The 15,990-nt window shown below is 41.1% G+C and overlaps 1 protein-coding gene across 1 annotated transcript; it reads right to left on the bottom strand.

The window, feature by feature from the left end:
* Nucleotides 1-571: 571 nt before the first annotated feature.
* On the bottom strand, nucleotides 572-15,990 carry nfatc4 (nuclear factor of activated T cells 4). The gene is made up of 13 exons (XM_073491286.1): nucleotides 15,479-15,990; nucleotides 9,070-9,236; nucleotides 7,557-8,069; nucleotides 7,303-7,478; nucleotides 5,956-6,118; nucleotides 5,641-5,741; nucleotides 4,498-4,599; nucleotides 4,021-4,208; nucleotides 3,719-3,859; nucleotides 3,522-3,577; nucleotides 3,261-3,387; nucleotides 1,496-2,203; nucleotides 572-859 (listed from the first exon to the last, which is right to left on the bottom strand). Exons 1-13 carry the CDS (start codon nucleotides 15,666-15,668, stop codon nucleotides 789-791), a joined length of 2,703 nt encoding a protein of 900 aa, XP_073347387.1. The 5' UTR covers nucleotides 15,669-15,990; the 3' UTR covers nucleotides 572-788.

A 15,990-nucleotide genomic window follows, 5' to 3' on the forward strand; every position in this document is an offset into this window, starting at 1 on the left:
AGGTCAAACTACCTTTTGTCTCAACACTTTACCTTTACAACAGACACAGACTCAACATCTACTGAGATGAAGACGAAGAAGATGAATCAGAAACACTGTCTTAGCCTGATTTGTCAACTTACTGATCAGTAATGTCTTTGTTTACAGCCAGTTTCTATCATTTTCTCTACTAATAGGTTATTTTATTACACTACTGCACAGAAATCTTGAAAAAAATAAAATGCTGCTTTTTGGCAACACAGGATCCTAAATTCTGTCGCCATTACTCAGAAAATTTCCATCCCATCCAGGAACTGAGCAGAGAAATGTGTTCTTACTGCGGGAAGGATTAAGTTTAATCAAAGTAAAGAAAAAATTGTGGAAAGGAAATAACTGCATCTCTTGAAACAAAGGAAATCTAATTAAATAGTTATGTTGGATCATAGATGCCATAGAGAATATCTTGTGTATCAAACCATTTAGTTTTCCATAAGTTTTAAGCTTTTTTCCTTCAGTCCCTTTCCTCTATTCTGGATTCACCTTGTATGAGTGTTTATTTCGGTTTTTGCAAGAAAAACACATCAAACCCGAGCACGTTCTTGTATAATTTATATTGAAAACATGTTAAAAACATTAGTTTCCCTTTATAAAACAATAACAATTACCTGTGGTCAAAATTACAACAGTGTCCTGGCAATCAAATTCCCCCTGTCAATATCGCATGTAACTGGAGCGATGCACCTTTATACCGAGTGCATAATGGATTCAAAATTATGCTGAATATCAGGCGGGGATGAGCTGCTCTGAGCTCAGTTTGGCTGGTTGTCCATGTGTGAGCCTGACTGGTACGACTGGATGTCCTCCCCGATAAACTCCGTCACTGTGGAGGGAGAAGAGAAGATCACAGTCCTGTTTAACACCCCATCCACCTCAGATACTCAGTGTCAGTGGAAAATCCAAGGAACACAAGGAGAAAGTGCAATGATGCTTCTTTGGCCTTTGTTAATTTTTCACTGCTTTGTTGCTGAAAAGTTTTGCATCATCAGTTGGCTCACATCACAAGTCTTCATCACTGAGCAGGTCAAAATCAGCAGATATATTGGCTGATATTAGCCTATCAATCTGTATCAGTACGTATATCAAGACAGTTCAGTAAAGAAATAGCACAGAAATGCCAAAGATGCAGTGTCTCCATTACATCGTTTATCCACCAGAGAATACACTTCAACTGTTAAATGTCTCAGAGTTAAGGTTGCCAAATGGCTTCTCTAGTAGCTACAGATCACTGGCGACATTTATTAAGAGTATTAAGTTGGGATGTATGAGATGTATGATGGGATGTATGAGTTCACTCCAAAATCTAAAATGCGTGCCTGTAGTGCTATTCGTCCTTTCTTATGTGATTAAGGTCGATGTCACTGGATCACCAATCAATTAGTATAAACAATTAGTTAATCTGATCAACAGATGCTACACATTTGCACTAAATAAGATAAAGATAAACGCATCAACTCACCTTCTTCAAATGTGATGTGGTGCATTGAGGCAGAGCTGGTGAACTCCAGGGGGCAGTCCTGGATCTTGGCATCCCTCTCTCCCCCATGTTCTATCCCAAGCACCCTTCCCTGGGGGTCCCAGCCATCGTAGTGGGAGTAGGGTGCTGGGCACATGTCCTGATATTGGTTGGGGTTGGAGGGAGGGGACGGACACACCTCCTGAGGATAAGCAGAGTAGTGGGGGTAAGGAGAGGTGGGGATGGGAGGCAGAGGGGAGGTCGAGATGGGGCTACCGGCAGGAAACGGGCTGAGAGAGGAGGAGTGGGAAGGAGAGGGCGAGGAGGACAGGTAGGGTGAGTCCAGCCACGGGGAAGGGGAGGGGGAGGGTGGCTGCGGGCCGCGGGGGTAAAGGGGAGGGAGGAGCTCGGTGAAGCCCAGCTCCAGGTTCTCAAAGCTGGGATGACGCTCGGACAGGGCTGCCCTGGACCCGCCGGGCTCCTCCACTACAGCGTCGGGTTTAGAGCAGTACTCCTCGTGGTAGCTCATAGTGGGGCAGGGAGGGGAGTAGGTGGAGGGGTAGGGGGGCAGGTGGAAGCCCAGGCCTCGATCATCAGCCACATGGAAGCCCCGGTCCATCCTGGGCTGAACCCCCACAGGACACACAGATCCCCCATCCAGAGGCAGCACAGAGGGCCGGGACAGCAGCGGGTCCTCCTCTTTGAACATAACTAAGAGGAGAAAAACAGGTTAACTGATCTGTGGAGGTAATATTTGTATTTATTGTATTCTGTTCCCTCCAAATGAAGACAAAGTATGTTTTATACTATGGCTGTGATTATTTTTTTTTTTATTATTTCAAAGTCGTACTGCATACAATACATTTTAGGAAGAAGGAAAAAGAAGAGAAAAAATACAGAAGAAAAAAACAAACATTCTTTTTAATCTTCTATATTTATGTGAATTGAAAAAAAATACAAAACACTGAGGATATATTTTAAAAAAGGTAGATTTTAGTGATGAAACTAGAATAAAACCATGTACAAAAATAATTTAAATTAGTTTTTTTCCCTTTCTTTCAAAGATAAAATTTCAATATATTGTATTTCTCAGGGTTTTCTGCTGTTGGTACAATGTTTTCAGTTGTAAATTGTGAAAGGAAATATATGTATGTTTTTATATATACAGTATATTAATATATCAATTAGTTGAATATTTTTCAACCCAATCGGCAGACTAAATGTTGGCAATGTACGCTTTTGCAAACCTCAGACCCTTTTCTTTATGTTTGATTTTCAATGTTATGTTGTGACAACGATGTGCAGAACTAGCTTCAAACAAGATCATGTTTCAAACTGGTTGTGTTGCCACAAACATGGCTGGAAAATATTCTGATGTCTTATTAAAAATATCCAGCGGTTTTAGGCTTCCAAATGTTGAAACGCCATCTTGTGGCCTCTCGCAGTGGCCTCATTGGTCTCTCGCCCACCATCACCATCCCCTCCTCCTCCTGACATGAAAGTCAGCTCATATTCATGTAATCGGAACATGATACAACACATATTGTAGAAATGTTGATGTGATAAAATGTACAAATATTAAATGTATCCAAGGTAAAATCACTATATTTATTCTGGCAACTGAGTTGATTTTTTTTGTCTTTGTAGTTTTTTGTTTTTGATCCTATTTGTGAAGAAAAGATCCAGTGAATCTCAGGGATGTTACTGAGACTGAACAGGACAGAGAGGAGAGAAACTCCAGGTGAATTAGGTGAGACTGCACACTCACTGGGGAGATACTTGAAGCAGTGAGTGCTGCTCCGTTTCCTCTTCCCATTGGAGACGTAAAGACTAACCGACACCGGCCGACTGATGGACAGGTCGCTGTAGGCGGGGACCCTCACACACAGCAAACACTATCACAAAAAAGAGGTGTGGAGACAAGACGATGAATTACATTACAACTTGATCAGTGATGTAAAGTTCATGTTGTTCTGAATTGGTTTTGTATGATTTTTAATCATATCATGTTATTCAAACACTAAATTACCTCATTGCTGTTGTCACGGTCGACATGAGCCTCCTCCTCCCACTGTAATTTACCATCTAAGAGATAAGATATAAGGTAAAATTAAGTGTGACCTCGATACACACACACACACACACACACACACACACACACACATACACACACAGTCAGTTTGATGAACATAACTTGCTCTTGCTGCAAAACTCATGGGTCTTTACCTGTCCCTCTCTCCATGAAAAGGACTCTGGAGATTGGCAGGAAGTTAGAGCCGCTCAGCAGCAGCTCCTCCCCTCCCTCCACAGAGCAGGAGGTAAGACTGACAGACTCGATGACGGGCAGCTCCTGAGCCGAACGCTGGGCTGAAGAAGGAAGAGTCAGGCGAATTAGACTTCAAACGTGCTTCTTATATAAAGTGTCAAAAAACGTCAGACCCCAAGTGGCGATGCATGCCACAAATCTGACACATAGTAGCTTTAACAACCTCTTCGCAGATTAAGTGTCCATAAAACAAGCTACTCACAGCATTCGATGGGCAGGGAGGCAACCTGCAGAGCCAGGACTCGACCAGGCGGGGCCAAAGGGGGCGCTAGAGGGAGGTGGGTACGAAATACCAAACGGACACGTGTGTTCTTCCTTCCAACGTCTGTTTCTCCTTTCCTCAGCTCGATGTCTGAGTTCCTCAGCTTCAAAATCCCAGCACAGTCGATGCTACGACACAAAGAATTATTTTGGAAAACTTTAAATTTATCAAAAAAGGTGTTGATTAACCTGTCTGTACAACATCCTGTTTCACTTTTATACAGTTAAACTGTACTATCAGCAATTATAATGCTGGTTGTAGTAGGTATTCAGTGCCTTACTTATTGGCATTTAGCAGATGTTGTTTAGAAGTCACATTCTTCAACATCCAGTAAACTTGAAACTGGAGTTCAAGGCTGAATAACAAGCACAAATCAAAACCCTTGTAGAGGAAAAGCTTCCTGTCTGTTCTACTCACAGTGCAGTCATGTTGTTCTCAGGGTTGAGGGGGATGTCCAGCAGTTTGGTCCCCGCCTGGACGCTCTCATGACTGGCAGTACCCACCATCTTCCCCGTCACCCTGAAAGAGAAGAACATGTTCAGACATGCATGCAGCACCCCGTAATTCCTGAACAGGATAGGATGGTATAGCTTAAGAACAAATTTGACAATTGATCCATCATTTAAGTCATTCATCAAGCAAAAAGTCTAAAATTTACATGTTCCAGCTACTTAAATGTAAAGATCAATATTGTTGGATTTTGGACTGTTGGACGGAAGAAACAAGCACCTTGAGGTCCAAAACTTGTTTGGACATTTCTTTCTATTTTTTTACATTCTGGATTAAACAATTATCAACCAGACAATAGGGTAATATGGAATAAGCAAGGCCTACATGTGTTGCGTTATTTTAATGTTTTCTCTTGGGTTTTGTTTTGTTTTGTTACATTTGTGATTTAGTTTCATCCATATATACATTACTTTGTTTTGTTTTTTTCCCTGTTTATTCTGATTCTATACATAATTACAATGCACATACATGAACATTTTCAATCAAAACAATTAATTGATTAATTTATAATAAATCATTGGTATCCGTCCCTCTACATATAGTCTTTAAATTAAACAAATATCAAAATTTAATGAATCACTTTTCAGTTTATGTGTATCCATTCATGAAAAGAACAAACAAGAATGTGGTAAAGACATTATCTCAATTTCTAAAACACAAACAACTCATATGTTGCTAATGTGACAAAATATCCCATAGACGCCCCAAGACAGGACAGAATAATAACATTAAACAGAACAATAACATGAAACAGTGTATACAGCACAGTAGTTACATGCCTCTACTCTTAATGCACCTCGACATCATCTTTCTGTTTCTTTATTGTGCAATCAATTTTTACACCTTCTACATTAAGCTGGTGTTCTTATCCTGAAAAACTGGTGGAAGAAATTTCCTGGACCAACACGACAAGCAGCTGGTGGTTGGTTACGCAATGGTTAAAGCCACAGTGGTCAGATGATAAATAGACAGTATGCTGTGTGGCCTTGAATTTTAATGTTTGATAGAAGGACGCTTTGTAATAAGTCTGATTTTTAAATAGAAGAGTACCTGTGTATCTGATAGAAAGGATGTGGCCGTATCGATCGGTCGTCAGCTGTTCCAACGAAGACCTGAAGGGAGAGCGGCTTCCTCTCGGTGTATCCACACAGCTGCACAGAGAGACACAGTGTGAGGGATGAAATCAAACTGTGAGGAGGCCAACGGCAGTGAGCCGCAACACGTATGCTCAGACTTTGTTCCAGTGTTATGAAAACAACATTTCTACTTCAGCTTAAATGGTGTTAAAATAATCTCATTATAAAAGCATCTAGATTGTGAATAAACATTTCAGCAGCTGCCTAAATCTGCAGGTTTGGGTTTCACCTTGACGATAGGATGTCCTGTTGGTGCAGCTTTCACGGCTCCTCTGCTGCCCTCTGTCTCATAGTGGGCTCTGTGGTGTGGACGGGGCTGCACCTCGATACGCAGTTCGTACTGGTCAAACTGGGATGGCAGCGGCCAGTCGAGTGGCGGCAGGGCGTTGGACCTAAAGGTGTGTTATATCAGTGAGACAAGACAGTTATAGTTATAGTTGACATGGATGGAGCACGACACATGCTGATGAATATGCATCTTTGTAGGCCAAATAATGAGATTCACATATAATTTACACATGACAGGTGCAAACCAGACTTGTAGCACACAGTTAATAAAAAGAAGGATGATTAAGTCATCTGGATGAATAAATATTTATTAATAAAATTAAATCCCATATTATAAACATTCAGGTTCATATTTTTATTTTGGGTGTCCACTAGAAAATGTTTACCTGCTTAAATGTTCAAAAAACACATGATTATGCCCATACTGTCAATTGCTGCAGCACCTCTATTCACCCTCTGTCTGACACTCCTGTCTCTTTAAGGCTCCCCTCCCAGTCTGCTCTGATTGGTCAGCTCTCACATGCCTGAGCAGGCACCGCCCACCAGGTTTCTGCAGCAGCTCTCAGTTAGTTACTTCACCTGTCACAGTTAGCTTCGTACAAACTGCTAACAGTATTTACCACTCATTTTTGCTTTAAGTTTTTTTTAAGCGTTTGCGATTGTTTCAATAATCACCTCACTAGCTAAGTTAGCCAGTCAGTTATCCTAGCTGGCTACTAAAATGTGGTAGGCTAACCCAGAAGTTAGCATCGCCCCGGTTCGCTGGACAAATAAACGTGAGGATGTTGATGTTTAATGTACTCAACAACCTCTGTAGTCTCATTTAGCCACTTGTTAACAACCAAATGTAAGCACCTTATAATTAAATTGTGGGACATTGCATGATGTATTTATGTCATAGAACAAATGTGAAAACATCTCATGTTAACCCCAGACCTCATTTCAGGCATCTAACTGACCCACTGACTTTGAGGTGAGGGAACAGGAAGTGCAAAAATGCTAACTTATTGCTATGTTTTAGGATTACTTTCAGTGGCACTCTTTGAGGTTAATGCTCACCTTCGCTTTCAACAGTGTACATCAGTCACTTTAACTTTCTGTGTAAATAAGAGCCCTCACCACCTAAAATGATTATATATGTAAAAACCTTATACATAAAGTATAATGAATATATAAATATATAAAGCGGCCTTCCTCTCTTACATTGTGGTAGGTAAAGTTGCCTGTTTAGGTTTTTAGATCCGGCAACACTGATGTTATCTTATATGCATATGCGGTGTATCCTTGCCTGAACAAAGGACTGTGGGCGCTGGCTCTGGTCCGACCCCAGGCGAGAGCAGGGGGCACAGAGAGGTAGTCCATGCCCTGTGAGGGGGGCTCTCTCCTGGGCTGCTGGGTCTCCGGCAGCAGGCAGGGGGTGCTGTGGCCTGGAGCCTGCTCCTGGTCCACCTCCCTGGTAGACAGCTGGAGAACGAAAACCACGGCTCAGTACTTTAGGGTGAAGCTATTTTTTTAACCACTTGATATTTTAATCATCTTCACCTGTTCCAACGACGTCTTCCTGGTTTTCTGAGGGATGCTGAGCTCACAGCTGCTGGGCGGAGCTTGTGACAGAGTGATGGAGTCTCCACCCTCCAGGTTGCATCCCTGTAGATCCTCTGAGTAACTGCCCCTCCGGGAGTTACAGGGTGAGGCCAAGGGGGAGTTTCTACGCTTTTTACCCCCGGGGGAAGTCGGCCTCGAGGACGGTGAGAGCCCAAAGTTGATGGAGGCGTCATTCAGCTCCTCCTCCTCCACCAGCAGGGAGTCACAGCTGGAGGCGGGGCTCAGCCAGCCACGTGAGGAGGGGCTGGAGGCGGGGCTGGGGCTGAGGGAGCTGGGGCATCTGTCGCGGTAAGAAAAGGGGTCCAGCAGGGGGAGGTAGAGGCGCTCTCGGTCCCACCCACCACCGCTGCCCATGTCCCAGTAACTGGAAATGGTGGGTGTTGGGTCATCCTCAGGGGAGATGGTGGTTATCTGGATGCTGGGACACTCAACCACACGAGACTCTGAAACCTGAAGGGAAGAGGAGAGTAAGAAAGAGATACCTTTATTTTTCTCATACTGACTCTGCGTGAATAGACAGAAAGTGATGAATATTTTCATTTGGGGGTGTTTTTCTGCCAAAATAAGCTACGTGAAGACATCACCTTGGCCTCCAGGAAGCTGAGATGGAAATTTTTCAATGTTGTCTAACATAAAAGAAGAAATTAAAAATAAATTAAAAGAAACAAATGACTGCCACATGAAACTTACTTAGTTACAGACTCAGCACCATTAACTTTTAGCGGTCGAGAGACAAAACTTTTAGGGACACTGGATTTTTTTACTGACCTTTGAAGCAGTCATTTATCTCACTTGAAACTTTCTCTATAAACAAAATCTAACACAGTGAGCATTTAGTCGCCTTTATGTCTTGTAGCTAAATGTTGGCTGGAATCGACTCTAGTCTCCCACGAGCTCATGATGGATTGTCAAAGTTACGTTACTATTTCAGGTAATGCAGTTGTGAACAGGAACAATTTGAACACACAGTCACTTAATCACCCTCAATGTTTGCTTATAATTTTCCCTCCAGAATTTTTATTTAACATCAAGTAAAATAGTGTTTTAGCAGCTGGTTCCTACATCTCTTATATCACACTTAAAGCTCAATGCAACAACAACAAAAGAGATTTCCCTGCTTGTAACTGGGAAAAAAAAAATCTAAGGTTCACTGTGATGGATTACTTTAAGTTTCAAGACTTTGTTAAAATCAAGTCAGTAAAGCTGAAATCTACCTAGAACTCTATAATTGGATATTCAAAAATTTCCGTACCATTGACTGTATAAAAATATCGCCCCCTAGAAGCTGTAGTTTACAGGTCATAAATCCTTCCAAGCAGGTGGGAAAAGGGCCAAACTAAAAACTTAAAGTACTAGTCACATAAATTCTTCCAAAAGATGGTTTCATTTTACATTGTTCTTATCACGTCTTATATACTTCACTATAGGACTTGTAAACAGGTTGTCTCACCTGTACAGAGCGAGCTGGCAGGCTTTCATAGGTGCCGCTGAATTCTCTGGAAGGGGCCCGCCGTGGGGGCGGGGAATGCATCCCAGCCCGCTGATTGGCCGAGGGTGGCGGACTTGGGATGCTAATTGAGTGTCCTGCATGATTGGCTGCCGTGTGATTATCTGTAACTGATAGAAAGAATCATCAGAGTGAATGTGTGGAATTGTGATTTAGAGAATGAAGTGGCAAACACCACAAGAGCAGACCATAAAATTATTACACTTGTATGTTCTCGTTGCTTGCTAAAAAAATGCTGATAATCAAATGCTGCTAATAAAGAGTTTACAATATGTTCATATTCCTAATACACACCTTTACTTCCACATGGCAATCATTTATTTTCTGGCTTCTGTCTCGTGAAAAAATGTAACTTTTTGTTCTCATGTTCAAACACGCTGTCTTTTTATATCGCATGTTGTGGGTTTTAGGGTCTTGTGACCTCCCATTAATCTTTTCTCACAACCGCAAACTGACAGTTAGCTCTGAAAACCTGCGGTGCTTTTACATCTGGCATGAGAAAGACTCATTAGATGTCAATCATACTACTGTAAACACAATTTGTGGTAAGTACAGATTCATTTTTTATCATCAACATGCCTACATCATTCATTGCACATCAATTTTCTTTATTTACAGCTCTGTAATTGTTGCCATACGGAAAATGCATGCAACTGGAACGTTTCCTCAGGAAGTGCACAGTATGTCTTCGAGGCATCTGCAGCAATTTATATATTTATATATATTTAAATGTAAAGAAGTAGTTTAACATTTTGGAAATATGCTTTTTCTTTTATTCACTTTCTTGCTGAGAGATAAATATATCATGATCACTCTAGCATCTGTGTGGTAAGCAAAAGACAGGACGTGGTTAGCTTTTTATAGCATAGCTTAGCATAAAGAATGGAAACGGGGGAACAACTAGCCTGTCAAAAGGTAACAAAATCTGCAAACCAGCATCTATAAAGCTGACTAATTAACACATTATTTCTTGTTTGTTCTGCCCATACAAAAACCAAAGTGTAAAAATAACACGCTGTGGTTTTAGAGGTGATTATGTGCATGCTAGCTGTTTCCCCGTTTCCAGGCTTTAAACTAAACTAAACTAACTGACTGAGAGTGGTATCAATCTGAACATCTAACGCTCTACAAATATTTCCCAAAATGTCTAACTTTTCCTCCAAATTAAATACATGTTTATTTAATTATAGATGAAAAGATTGTTACTGCTCTCACATCTGTACGGTAAGTTAAAGTCAGGCTGTGGTTAGCTTAGCTCAGCTTAGCATAAATAATGGAAACCAGGGAAAACAGCTAGCCTGGTTCTGTCTAAAGGTAACAAAATCCTTGTAATAGCACCTCTTAAGCTTATTAATTAACACATTATTTCTTGTTTGTTTAACCCTTTAAAGAAACCTCAGTGTAAAAATAACATGTTGTGGTTTTAGAGGGGGTTCTGTGCAAGCTAGCTGTTTCCCTCTGTTTCAAGTCTTTATGCTAAGCTAAGCTAATTGGCTTGTGACATGAGAGTTGTATCAATCTGAACATCTACCTCTCTACAAGAAAGTGAATAAATATTTCCCAAAATTTCAAACTATTCCTAAGTTTATATTGAATGATATAAATACAAGAGTAGCAGTCTTTATATTGTGATTTTATATTTCACCTCAAATGGATGAAGATATTTTTATTAAAATTTTGAAGCAAAACAGCACAGAACATGTTGGTGAATTATTTTATAATGGTACATTTCTTTAAAAGTGGCTGTGTACTTGTAAATTATAGGTTTAAAACAACATGACATAGTAGGATTTGGTTTTATATTCCATAAGCTCACAGTCATATGGCAACAATTTACTAAACAGCCATTTTAAACTCTACTTTGAGCGGGAGGAAGTATCTCAATACATTTTTTCCGTGTATTATAGTCACAAATAGTGCAGTAAAGGATGAAGTGGGAGTTGTAACCGAATCATGAAGTTTACTTTTGAATCACTGATCCAATTCTTTCACTTCCAAGAAAGATAACTCTGCTGCTTATCTTGACACTGATTTTCTTCATCAAATTTTAGGAAACAAAACTTTTTGAACTTTGCCAAACAATTATCCGAATGAGGACACGACCCCTCAAGGCCACAGTCCTCACCACAAAATTTCCCCAGCGTGGTGTGGTCGGCCTCCACGTGGAGCCAAACAGTAGTTACTGTGTAATGAGCGAGGCTCCAACTGATCACTGCTTCTGCTGCAGCGGTGGCCCATACACGCAATTTTTGGGCAAAGCGGACACACAACAGCAACTGCCAACAAATTAAGACTTGGGGTAAAAAAAAAATCTCTTCAAATGTTTCCTGGCAACAAAAAATATTTCCAAGTGATTAAAGCTGCAGTGCTGAGGCAACTCTTCTGCTGGTGGATTTTTCACATGAAACAATGATTTAGATGTTGGTGAACAGACCAGCGGAGAGTTTATGAGCCAGGAAACGTACCTAACACTTATTGAACACAATAAAACTAATTTCATCTAACATACTGCGATATTTTATTCTGTGTCCTGAGTTGAACCTCTCACAAAAAGCGTTGCTTACATCAGGTTCGCAAGATGATTAACAGGAAAGCAAAGCAAAAACTACATATTTTTGTTAAACTGAACACAAATGTTTACTGTAGTTTTCTAGATCCCTGTCCAGCTGTTGCTTTTTTTCCTTTTAACCTCTTTAGGCCACTTCTAACTTGTTAGGAAACAATAATTTGTTTGTGTTCAGCCCAGCAGAAGAGTTTATTGCTATCATAATTTACCTGACAGTTACTGTACACAATCAGTTTTTCTTTTGGGAAGCCTCCTCTAAAGTTTGACTGATAAAAAATAATATTTATATACTGACCAGTTCTGGACAAACTAAATCCCTTGCTAAGTTTGTGTGTGAAGTTCTTTGTAGCTACTAGCTCGTTTTAAACTAGTGACTTAGTTTTTTTTCATTCAGTGTCTTATATATGTTCCTTTACATGTAAAAGTTCTTGAAAGTTATAAGGGTCAAAGTTTGCACCAACAGAAGCTCCTCTCTTCCACAGAGAACACTGCTCCTGAAAAGCCTCGTCAGTAGTCCCCCCTTTAATTCTGTGACTTTGTGACATCACACTATGTCACCGTGTCACACACTTAAGTATTTATGCCAAGCGGCTAGTTTGGCGCATAAAAATGGATTTAACGCAGCTGCTCTGTTGCTGTTTGCAGTGCTGGCTCAGGCGTGTGAAAGCTGAACAATCAGAGCAGACTGGGTGTTCAGGAGGCGGGCCTTAAAGAGACAGGAGCTAAATAGAGCGTTTCAGACATAGGGGGAATACAGTGCTACAGCACTGGACAATATGAGAAAACTGATGCGTTTTTTGAGCACTAAAGCGTGTAAACCTATTCTAGTGGTGACCCAAAATAAAATTATAAACCTGAAAATGAGCAAAATATGTCTCCTTAAAGGAATGTCTTATAGGAAAGACTTCAGTGTTGTTCAATCAAAAGCAATCAACTTTGTAAACAGGAAGCTACTGTAGCATCCTTAGCTGTAATACACCTTCAAAAATAACATTTTAAGGAGGCCAAATTATATTTTAAGCCTTACTGCCAGTCATTTGTAAATGTGGGTATAACTTAGTTATGAATATATTGAGGCCTATGTAGAAATCTGTGTGTTAAGATTGAGTAGGAAACATTAATTAAGCCAATCTAACGGCAGTATTTGCTCTTTCAGTCCACATTGTTAACAAAACATTAGCATTTTGAAGAGGTTGTAACATGAAACTGGCAAATCGTGGGATGATAAACAGGACAGGAAGGCAAAAAGGTAAAACTATGTCCATTTTGCCAGATAATAGCTTTTCCTCCAACTGCTATATTTTCTTAGAAAGAAAATAGTAAGCTTTACCTCTTCAGGACTTTGTTTGTGTCTCGAGGAATTTATTACAGCTACCAAGATTTACCTGACAGTTATTAAACAGTTTTTTGGGAAACCTCCTCTTGAGGCTAACAAGTTTAATCTTCTGTAATACTTCATTCTGTGTCCTAAGTTAAACCTCTCATAAGGAGTGAGAATTAAGCCTAGATATATATATATCTTTCATGCCTACAACACAGAACTATGTTTTTTGTCTTTTTTTTTTGGAAGCCCAATCTAAAGTCCAACAGATCTAAAATAATCCATTATTCTATGTTGTGAGTTGAACCCAAACAAAAAACAATATTTTAAGATCATTGTTTCCTCTTTTCTCTAATAGTTGCTTTTTCATGTGAATTACGGAATAACTTCACTAAAGCCAAGACTGACTTCATATATAAGCTGATCGTGTATCAGAAATGCCTCCAATTCTCCATAAAATGCAAGATCAGGTATCAGCAAGTTTATGAGTGTATGCATCGATCCGATACCACATGATTTATTAGAAACAGGAACCTGCTACTTCCCTGCAGCATCCTGTACACCTGTCTGCAACACAAAGGGATAGTTTGGGTCTTTTGATGTGATATTGTATGATGTAGTTATCCCTAATCAGTGTATTACCTGCAGTAGATGACCGTCAGCTCTCCCCTTGTGTGGAGAAGCAGTGCAGAGCACCGGCAGGTAGCAGGGCATTGTACTGCTGAGACCGTACCAGTAGCAAGACGTATTTCAGCCAAGTTTTTAAAACTTTTTTTTCTGTTAAACAGCTTTTTCCCATGGCACTACATTCCCTCAATCGTACTACATCAGTATTCCTACGCACAGGTGGAACATAGTGCAAATGGAAAACGCTTTTTAACGGAAACGTAAAGTGCCAAAAATCTTCAAAACATGGTGAACACTTAAGCAGATAAACATATTTTAGGTGGCTAAAATACGTCTTGCTGTCGGTGTCGGTAATACACTGACTAGGGATAAGTATCTCATACAATCCCACATCTAAAGACCCAAACTATCACTTTAACTGATTTCTTTTACAGCATCAGCAAGAAAACGACTTGTGTAACTTGAAGCATGTCCACAACATAACATCCATACAGGTAAGTAGTAAACAACTGTTAAAAATAAATGATATTGTGAATATTTCTTTATGTATTCCTTCAGGTATCGTAGTGGTATAGGGAAGGAGAAACTGGTGTGGGAACATCCCTGATACAGACTTTAAAGGCGCTATTTGTAAGAAAAGTTGATTTTTGAGTCTCATTCCCTACTCGTCAAATACTGGCAAAACCCAGAGCATCATTATTTGACGAGTTGGGAAAGAGACTCAAAAATCAACTTTTCTTACAAGTAGCACCTTTAAATTTGGGTAAAACAGAGTACTACTGATATTTGATCTGGTGCTCTGTCTCTACAGATGAACTGATTGGAGGCACCAGAAAAGACAAAGTGGGATTAGTACTGCTCTACATTTAACCTCTCCAGAATCTAGAAGTTGTTCAAATTGCTTAAAGTATGTCACTGTTTGGTTGAAGTGGTCACAACTGACAGACAGATTGAACCAGTAACACAACTCCCCCAAATTTTTTTAGAAAAGTTCAAAATTTGTATTCCTCCTTTTCAGGGGAGCCCGCTGGCTTGGCCTAAAAAGTTTTGTCCCACTGTTTGCATGTTATATCAAGAGATGTGGAGGGCTGAAGAAAAACACTCTGAAAAGTAAAACTACATCACCTACAGTGAAGAATCGCTCTGCTGTTTCTCCTGCAGTTACTTTCATGCCTTGGGTGTGGTAATACAACTGTATGCCAGTGTGGGCGGGAAACAAATGAGCGAGTGGATGTGAGGATATGAGGTGTGTGTGTGTGTGTGTGTGTTTGTATGTGAAGAACTAAGGAGATGAAGGTTGAGTGAGAGAGGGAGGGAGGTGTGTGTGTGTGTGTGTGTGTGTGTGTGTGTGTGTGTGTGTGTGTGTGTGTGTGTGTTCAGTACACAAAGGTTGAGGTTCCTTCCCAGATGGCAGCTGTTAACTCTACTCACACGCACAGCTGATTGGAAACACATTGAGTCTGGGGCTGCACGCACACATGCACAAACACACAAATGCACACACGCAAAACTGGAACACACTGAAATATGCACACGTGCACACAAAACAAACACACAATAACAACATACTCAGGCTCGCATGCTTACAGATGGAGGCACGCACGCACATCACATGCAAGATCAAACACACACACACACACACACACACACGCATTCACATAAGCACAGCATGCAGATGAAAGCTCGCATTATGGCACATGCAACTGCAGCTACGCGCACGCACGCAGGCGCACGCGCATCGAAGTTCCCATGCATTAGGCAGCCTCACTGTCAGGCCGCTCAGACCTCCTCTATCTACTGCGTCCCTTCACTCAAACCATCCAATAAATGAGTCTAACCCAGACTGCTGCTGTTGGAGGGGTCGAGATTCAGCAGGGCGACCTCACTTTCGTCCCCGGGAACGGAGCTCTCCGGCTCGGCTGTGCGCACCGGGGATGGTCCCTGGCTCTGCCGCGGCGGGTCCTCCTCAAAAACCAACTTGAACTCGAACTCGCCCTCCTCCCAGCCCGAGCCCGGCGCGGCCCCCATCGCCCTCCGACAGCAAGGACAGGATACAGATAGAGTGATACAATCTTATCTCCCTGCGTCGGATTCGGCGAGTTCAACGTGCTCGAAAGTTTCCCAAAACTTGACTTTTCTCCTATGTGCGCGTCATTGCGCAAATATCCCTCCTCCTGGAAGGTTTAGATGTAACTTCAGCAACTTTTCCACGCTGTTTCCACACGATGAGGGCAGCTTCTCGCTCGGATATTTGCAACTTTTTCAGCCTTCATGCCTTGCCTTCCAAATCAAATCTTCTTCCAGGATGCCTCAAAGTCTTTTCCGACACATATCTCCCAGATAAAGTCGC

This window comes from Pagrus major, chromosome 21 (assembly GCF_040436345.1).
Source record: "Pagrus major chromosome 21, Pma_NU_1.0".
In the NCBI taxonomy this organism is placed as follows: domain Eukaryota; kingdom Metazoa; phylum Chordata; class Actinopteri; order Spariformes; family Sparidae; genus Pagrus; species Pagrus major.